General features: G+C 44.8%; 1 protein-coding gene across 1 annotated transcript in view; it reads left to right on the top strand.

The window, feature by feature from the left end:
- Nucleotides 1–7474: 7474 nt before the first annotated feature.
- The window catches only part of LOC122558478 (estradiol 17-beta-dehydrogenase 2-like), a 70506-nt gene continuing 68466 nt past the window's right edge, over nucleotides 7475–9514 (top strand). Inside the window, exon 1 of the mRNA XM_043707106.1 lies at nucleotides 7475–7942. Within this exon, the coding sequence (XP_043563041.1) occupies nucleotides 7663–7942 (280 nt within the window). The 5' untranslated portion in view covers nucleotides 7475–7662. The remainder of the gene's footprint in view (nucleotides 7943–9514) is intronic.

The raw sequence follows: 9514 nt of genomic DNA, 5'->3' as shown, positions 1-9514 counted from the left end.
CATCCTAAAGCTATAGCCTCTAGTTCTGGACTCCCCCAACCCAGGGAAAAGACTTTGTCTATTTATCCAATTCATGCCCCCTCATGATTTTATAAACCTCTATGAGGTCACCCCTCAGCATCCGACACTCCAGGAAAACAGCCCTAGCCTATTTAGCCTCTCCCTATTGCTCAAATCCTCCAACCCTGGCAACATCCTTGTAAATCTTTTCTGAATCCTTTCAAGTGTCACAGCATCTTTCCGATAGGAAGAAAACCAAAATTGCACGCAATATTCCAACAGTGGCCTAATCAACATCCTGTGCAGCCCACAACATGATCTTCCAACTCCTGTACTCAATACTCTGACTAATAAAGGAAAGCATACCAAATGCCTTCTTCACTATCCTACCTACCTGCATCTCTACTTTCAAGGAGCTACGAACCTGCACTCCAAGGTCTTTTTGTTCAGCAAAACTCCCTCGGGACCTTACCATTATATGTATAAATCCTGCTAAGATTTGCTTTCCCAAATGCAGCCCTTCACATTTATCTAAATTAACCTCCACCTGCCATTCCTCATCCCATTGGCCCATCTGATCAAGATCCAGTTGCAATCTGAGGTAACCTTCTTCATTGTCCACTGCACCTCCAATTTTGGTGTCATCTGCAAATTTATTAACTATACCATCTATGTTCATATCCAAATAATTTATATAAATGACAAAAAGTAGTGGACCCAGTGCCGATCCTTGTGGCACTCCATTGGTCACAGGCCTCCAATCTGAAAAACAACCCTCCACCACCACCCTCTGCCTTTGAACCAGTTCAGTAATTATAAAAGATCAATTGTCAAATATGATCCACAAACACTGATGAAAATTCGTGTAATATAAAAAGTATCTTGATTAGCTGCTGCATTTGTAGCTACATTTGCTAGGGGGTGCACTGGTCTGCCATACACGTTCTTGTGCCATCTTCACATTCAACTACACCTAGGTTGCTCCCTCTTTCTCTTGCCCCTGACTTTGTTCTCTTGTACAGATTGACACAGCTTTTCCACTCAAATATCTTTAAGGTGTTAAAAAGGCTGGTTGCAGTCTGGGTTGAGAAGTTGCTAGACCTCGACGGAATACATTCTAAATTGTTGAGAGAGGTAAAGCATCAAACTGCAGAGCCATTGACAGAGATTTGCCAGACCTGTCTGAGCACAGGATTAGACATGATGGCACAGATGTTCAACACTGGTGCCTCACAGCACCAGGGTTCTGGGTTCAATTCCAGCCTTAGGTGTCTGTCACTGTGGAGTTCGCATATTTCTCCCTGTGTCTGCTGGGTTTCCCACTGTCTGTGTTTGTGTGGGTTTCCTCCCACAGTCCAAAAATGTGCAGGTTAATGGGTTGGCCATAGTTTTCAGGGTTGTGCAGATAAGGTGGGTTAGCCATAGGAAATATGAGGTTACAGGGATAGGGTGGGGTCTCTTTGGAGGGTTGGTGCAGACTCAATGGGCAGAATGGCCTGTTGAGACTCTATGATAATTCTCTGACTGGAGGATTGCAAATGTGACACCATTATTTAAGAAAGGGGCAAATAGTAATCCAGGAAACTGCAGACCTGTCATCTTGACATCAATGGTGGGAAAACTGATGGAGACCATAATGTAGGATAAGGTAAATATACACTTAGAGGAAAAATAAGTTGGTACTAGACAGTCAACATGGCATTGTCAAGAACACAGGAGAAAGTGCTGGATGTCTCAAAATGCATAAAAGTGGGTAAATCCCCAGGACCTGATCAGATGTACCCTAGAACTCTGTGGGAAGCTAGGGAAGTGATTGTTGGGCCTATTACTGAGATATTTGTATCATCAATATTCACAGGTGAGGTGCCAGAAGACTGGAGGTTGGCTATCATGATGCCACTATTTCAGAAAGGTGGTAAGGACAAGCCAGGAACTATAGACCAGTGAGCCTGACGTTGGTGGTGGGCAAGTTGTTGGAGGGAATCCTGAGGGACAGGATATACACGTATTTGGAAAGGCAAGGACTGATTAGGGATAGCTAACATGGCTTTGTGCGTGGGAAATCATGTCTCACAAATCTGACTGAGTTTTTTGAAGAAGTAACAAAGAGGATTGATGATGGCAGAGTAGTAGATGTGATCTATATGGACTTCAGTAAGGTATTCGACAAGGTTCCCCATGGGAGACTGATGAGCAAGGTTAGATCTCATGAAATACAGGGAGAACTAGCCATTTGGCTACAGAACTGGCTCAAAGGCGGAAGACAGAGGGTGGTGGTGGAGGGTTGTTTTTTCAAACTGGAGGCCTGTGACCACAAGGATCAGTGCTGGGTCCACTACTTTTCATCATTTATATAAATGATTTGGGTGCGAGCATAAGAGGTACAGGTAGTAAGTTTGCTGATGACACCAAAATTGGAGGTGTACTGGCCAGTGAAGAAGGTTACCTCATATTTCAATGGGATCTTGATCAGATGGGCCAAAAGGCTGAGGAGTGGCAGATGGAATTTAATTTAGATAAATGTGAGGTACTGCATTTTGGGAAAGCAAATCTTAGCAGGATTTATACACTTGATGATAAGGTCTTAGGGAGTGTTGCTGAACAAAGAGACCTTGGAGTGCAGGTTCATAGCTCCTTGAAAGTGGAGTCGCAGGTAGATAGGATAGTGAAGAAGGCATTTGGTATGCTTTCCTTTATTGGTCAGAGTATTGAGTACAGGAGTTGGGAGGTCATGTTGCGGCTATATGGACATTAGTTAGACCACTGTTGGAATATTGCGTGCAATTCTGGTCTCCTTCCTATCGGAAAGATGTTGTGACACTTGAAAGGGTTCAGAAAAGATTTACAAGGATGTTGCCAGGGTTGGAGGATTTGAGCAATAGGGAAGAGACTAAATAGGCTGGGGCTGTTTTCCCTGGAGCGTCGGAGGCTGAGGGGTGACCTTATAGAGATTTATAAAATCATGAGGGGGCATGGACAGGAATAAATAGACAAAGTCTTTTCCCTGGGTTGGGTGAGTGCAGAACTAGAGGGCATAGGTTTAGGGTGAGAGGGCAAAGATATAAAAGAGACCTAAGGGGCAACCTTTTCACACAGAAGGTGGAATGGGCTGCCAGAGGAAGTGGTGGAGGCTGGTACAATTGCAACATTTAAAAGGCATCTATATGGGTATATGAATAGGATGGGTCTGGTGGGATATGGTCCAGATGCTGGCAGATGTGACTAGATTGGGCTGGGATATCTGGTCGGCCTGGACGGGTTGGACCAAAGGGTCTGTTTCCATGCTGTACATCTCTATGACTCTATGAAGATCATGTCTGACAAATTTAATTGAGTTGTTTGACAAGGTGACACAGATAATGAATGAGGATAGTCCTGTGGATGTTGTATTTTTAGACATTCAGAAAGCAATTGATACAGTGCAACAGGGCAGGTTGGTTAGCAAATCAGAAATGTTTGGGATTGATAGGTCCTTGGCAGAATGGACTAATAGTTGGCTATAAGGTAGGCATTTCAGATTGGAGATGAGTTGAAAATGGTGTTCCCCTGGGTTCAGTAGTGAGGCCCTTGCTTTTTCTGATTTATGAAAACAATTTGGAGATGGTTGTTGAGGGCAAAATCCGCAAACTTACTGATGACGCTAAGCTAGAGAGAATAATGAATTGTGAGGATGATGCTGAGCGACTTCAGAGGGACAATGACAGATTGGCCAAATGGAAACAGCAAGGACTGCAGATGCTGGAGATCAGAGTTGAAAAGTGTGGCACTGGAAAAGCACAGCAGGTTAGGCAGCATCTGAGAAGCAGAAGAATCGATGTTTCGGGCATAAACCCTTCATCAGGAATGTGGTGGGAGAAGGGTGCTGAGAGATATATAGAAGGAGGGGTGGGGCTGGGGGAGAATGTAGCTTGGAAAGCAGTAGGTAGATGCAAGAGCAGGGTGATGATGATATGTTGGAGCAGAGGTTGTTTAGGATAGGTGGGAAGAAAAATGGACAGTTAGGACAGTTCAACAAGGTAGTGCTGAGTTGGAAGTTTGGATCTGGGATGAGGTGGGGAAAAGGGAGATGAGGAAACTGGTGAATCAACATTGATGCCATGTGGTTGGAGTGGCCCAAGGTGGAAGATGAGATGTTCTTCCTCCAGGTGTTGGGTAGTTAGGATTTGGCAGTGGAGGATGCCCAGGACTTGCACATCCTTGGCAGGTGGGAGGGGGAGTTGAAGTGGTCTGCCACAGGGCGGTGGGTTTGGTTGGTGTCTATGTCCCAGAGATGTTCTCTGAAATGTTTTGTAATTTGGCGTCCTATCACCTGAATGTAGAGTACCCTCCTGTAAAAACGGTATCCCTTAGTCCCAATTCCTCCACCTCTGCCATATCTGCTCCCAGGAGGAGCAATTCCACTCCAGAACATTCCAGATGAGTCATACTTCAGGACTGTCATTTCCCCTCCCACGTGGTCAATGATGGGGGGGTTCTATCCTTGTTGCATTTGGAGGGGTGGGGTTGAAGGGCAGAGGTGCAGGAAGTGGAGGAGATGCACTGGAGGGCATTGTTGATCATGTGGGAAGGGAAATTGTGGTCCTTGAAATAGGAAGCCATCTGGGATGTCCTGGAGTGGAATTGTTCTTCCTGGGAGCAGATGTGGTAGAGGCAAAGGAATTGGGAGTAAGAGCACCATCCCCCATCTTTTCCTCTGCTACATCTCTGACTGTATCGGCGCCATCTTGTACTCCCGCTAGGAGGTTGAACACTTCATCAACTTCATTAACACCTTCCACCCTGATCTTAAGTTCACCTGGATCATCTCAGACACCTTGCTCCCCTTCCTGGACCTCTCTCTCTGGTAACAGACTCAACATGGACATCTATTTCAAACCCATCGACTCTGAAAGCTACCTGGACTAAACCTCCTCCCACCCCATCTCCCGTAGAAATACGATCCCTTACTCCCAATTCCTTTGCCTCCACCATATCTGCTCCCAAGAGGAGCAATTCCATGCCAGGACATCCCAGACGGCCTCCTATTTCAAGGACCGCAACTTCCCCTCCCACGTGGTCAACAATGCCTTCCAGTGCATCTCCACTTCCCACTACATCTGCCCTTGAACAGCACCCCTCCAAACGCAACAAGGATAGAAGCCCCCGGTCCACCCCTGCAACCCCACTAATCTACAGATATAGTGCATTATCCTCCACCATTTTTGCTACCTACAATCAGACCCCACCACTAGAGATATATTTCACTCCATGACTCCCTTGTTAAGTCCACACCCCTCACCAACCCACCCTCCACTCCCAGCACCATCCCTTACTGCCACAAGAGGTGTAAAACCTGTGCCCACACTTACCCTCTCGCCTCCGTCTAAGGCCCCAAAGGACAGAGATTTTCTTGCACATCCAAACAGCTCACCTAATGTGTCTGTTGCTCTCGATGTGATCTCCTCTACATTGGGGAGACAGGATGCCAAATCACGAAATGTTTCAGAGAACATCTCTGGGACACATGCACCAACCAACCCCACCGCTCTGTGGCCAACCACTTCAACTCCCCCTCCCATTCTGCCAAGGACATGCAAGTCCTGGGCCTCCTCTACCAAATCCAAGCCACCTGATGCCTGGATGAAGAATGCCTCATCTTCTGCCTTGGGTCCCTTCAATCACACAGTATCAGCATCGATTTCACCAGTTTCCTAATCTCCTTTCCCACCACCTCATCCCAGATCTAACCCTCCAACTTGGCACCACCTTCCTGAACTGTCCTACCTGCCCATCTTACTTCCCACCTATCCACTCCACTGTCCCTACCATCCTATCACTATCACAACCCACCTGCATCTGCCTATCACCTTCCCAGTTTCCTTCCACCCCACCCACCTATTTATCTCTCAGCCCCTTTCCCCATCCACATTCCTGATGAAGGGCTAATGCCTGAAATGTCCACTCTTCTGCTCTTCAGATGCTGCCTAACCTGCTGTGCTTTTCCAGTGCCACACTTTTCGACAGTGTCGAGAATGGAAGGTTACAATAGTGGATCTTTCCCACTGCAATGGCCGACAATCCTACCTTAATTGCTAAGAAACATTCCCCAAGAAACCCTGACTGTCGCTCTTTCTGCTTGATTTTTTTATTTGTTATGAGATGCTGGCATTGCTAGCTAATTTGCCTTCAAAAAGGTAGTGGTTAGGTGCCTTCTTGAATTGCTACAATCAATGGAGTTAAGTACACTACAGTGCTGCTTGGAAGGGAGGTCCAGGATTTTGATTCAGTAAGAATAAATGAATGGTGTACCTGTACTTGTTTTTCAAAAATATACTTTATTCATAAAAATGCTCTATATATACATTGTCACAAATGCAAGTCAGTTCTGTACAGTAGCATATCAAGCCAAAAAACATTTAAGTTTGATTCTACTCCAACAAACCAAAAGCATCCCTTACACATACAGGAATATGTTTACATGCATTGAGGCACTAGCAGGTCTGATAACTGAATAGGGCTCCAATTAACTTCAGCAGGAAGACCTCAGACTGTGATCTTTCTGCACTGTGCCTTAGCGGCAGCTGTCCCAAGCTTTACTGCATCCCTCAGCATGTAATCCTGGATGTTGGAATGTGCCATTCTGCAACACTCAGTTGAGATCAACTCCTTGTTTTGAAAGAGTACAGTCTAGTTCCAAGTCAGTATAGTGTGTGACTTAATGGGGGACTTTCAGGTAGTGATGTTCCCATGCATTGACCATGCTTTTACAGTTATGGTTGAAGGCATTCTCCAAGGTTTCACTGTATACCAACCTTTAATCACCTGTCTTGCCCCGACATTGTGAAGATAAACATGTGGCATTGCTCCCACTTTTGCATGGCCATTTGGAATGCAAAAAGAATATTCCTGAATGTCAAAAAGCCATTCAGTCCATCTTCAATATTTTTTAATTCATAAACAAAAGTGTTCAAATAAAAAAATTGATCACTAGTTTTGTTTTAGCATTCCTGTGATTCCTCTCCAGTATTTGTCAGTGTCACTGCCCTGGAGATAACCTTAACTCTGTGGAGGCTCAGGCAGATTGGCAACTCTTCCTATTTCCATCCTGCTCACTCGCCGGACTGTCAATTTAACCAGCTGGAAGCTGGGAAATGGGTCAAAACATGAAAATGACATCCTGCCAAATAACTGTTAATTCATGCCTGGCCCTCCCAATTGCTCTCTAAATTATCAAGACTTCTATTTCAAAAGATTCTTTTAAATTTACTTATTTTCGAGGGTAGGCTTAATTCTTAGGTTCTACTGTTCTGGTCTTCAGTCTTTTACAACTGAACACCTTAGTTAATGGTTGTCTCAAGTCAAATTCACATTTTATTCTGTGAGGTTACAACAATGTAGGAAATGTCTTGCAGAATTGCACTCTCCTGTACAACTATCCCTTGCCAGAAATAATTGCACAAGTACATGTTTAGCAACATAAAGTGAGTGCTTCATGATGCCCGACAGGACGTTATTTGTGAGGTCAAATTGAGGAATATTGTTTCACAGAAAACTGTCACATGGATAGCTGATTGTTACTCGTCAGAGTAAACTCGGGATTGGTTGGTTGAGAATGTTTGCCTTTGCATTTAGGTTCATTTCAAGCTGAATGCCCCAAGGAGACCGCAGGAACTTCCGGGCGAAATGGAGGAAAGCAGCTCCCTCGCACTGGGCCTGTATGGGCTCCTCACTGTGGTGCTCGGGGTAGCAGTTGCTTTCCACTTTCAGAAATCTGAAGTACGTTTAAACTTGAGCGCCGTCAGCAGTGTCTCTTCGCTGCTGTTATTGGTGGTTGCGTCCCTGTGTTCCCTTTACTTACCGCAGGCCATGGGATTCGTGTTTTTCGCTCTCTCCTGCTATCTGGTTTATCGGTCGTGCTCCGATGGAATACTTTCTCCGGAAGGGAAGGCTGTTCTGATCACTGGTAAGCGTTAACGGAATTGCGCACAGTTATGTTAAATTTAAAAGCATTCGCAAAACTTGCAAGACTGGGGCGAAATGAGTTGCCCTTGGCTCGAGCAGCCAGAGGTTTGGCTGGTTGAATTTGTTTCAGTACTGACATCATTTTATGTGTTTTGGTTTGTTTGGATAAAGTCAAACTCCAATGTTTGATTGTTTCCTTGATCTGCTACTGCACAGAACCGAACTGCGTTTGTGACTATATGTATGTACAAAGACTTTTTATGAATAAATAAATTACATTTTTGAAGTATTAACATCACTTTATGACATGCGTTCCATAAAAGCTCGTCTGCAAGTTTCATGAAAATGATAAAGTGTAATCTGCATTGAGAACAACATGAAGTCTGGTAAAGTCTCTACCATCCTGCCCAACCATAGGGCTGCTCTCTCATTAGAGTTTTAAAATCACAACACCAGGGTTATAGTCCCACAGGTTTATTTGGAAGCACTAACCTTGAGAGCACTGCTCCTTTGTCAGGTGACAATGGGGTGTTGTAGAAGCTTTAATACCAAAGTTTTGGGATTCAGTACGTGTGCTTACTTCAAAGTATGTTTCTCTGTTTTTAATCAACTCTACTCAGAAATGAATAGTAAGCTGACTATCGTGCACTTCTTCTTCTGGTTTTAAAGTTTGCTCTCCATGCAAAGAGCTTTGTGATCATGATCCAAATTCATCCTTAACTAACGCAACTAAATAGCTACAAAAACGTAGTTATTTCAGAACCATGGTATTAGAAGGCAATGTGGAAACAAGTGCTTAAAGTTTTTCAATGTCCTTCATTTGGTCCACAACAGACAGAGGCCAGCTTTTTAGTTTCAGTGTTGCCAAGGAGGCAGTGCTAAATGGCCTAGTCCCATTCTCCACTTTTCATTCCAGCTTAAACTACACTAATACCAATTGACTTATTTCAATGTTCTTCAACATTCTTCAGTTAAACAGCAGTCCCATTGGAAGGGAATGTCAAATGAGTCCTGTCTGGCCTGTTACATCTGACACTACTATATTCTATCATTGTGAAGGTACTGTTCCTCTCGCTCAACATCGTCCTCTTCCTCAGAAGATGAATGCTGCCACTTTAGCAGCTCCTCATTTTCATATTTTTTTTGCCTGCTTCAGTTGCAGGATCATATATCTCAATCAGTCTGTAGGCTCCAGCAAGCACCTCCCCAGAGCTGTCCAAACATTGGCAACTCCTCGTGAGAAGGCCTACTGTCTGCTTCATGATGGCCCTGATGGGATGAAGGGGTTACACTGTATCAACACTCAGCTGTAGTCAGAGCTTTGGTACTGGAGTCATCAGCCATGGTTGGAAATGGTAACCTTTGTTCCTCACCAGACATCCTTGTAAGGCACCTATCTCGATACTGTCCTGTCCTCTCTGGTCCAGGAGCTCCCCACATACATTCGGGATGCCACCCACACCCTCCACCTCCTCCAAGACTTTAGTTTTCCTGGCCCCCAACTTCACCATGGACATCCAGTCCCTCTACATCTCCATCTGCCATGATCAGGGCCTCCAACCCTCCATTTCTT

Source organism: Chiloscyllium plagiosum, chromosome 17 (assembly GCF_004010195.1).
Source record: "Chiloscyllium plagiosum isolate BGI_BamShark_2017 chromosome 17, ASM401019v2, whole genome shotgun sequence".
Taxonomy (NCBI): domain Eukaryota; kingdom Metazoa; phylum Chordata; class Chondrichthyes; order Orectolobiformes; family Hemiscylliidae; genus Chiloscyllium; species Chiloscyllium plagiosum.
This window is presented reverse-complemented; position numbering and strand designations above follow the sequence as displayed.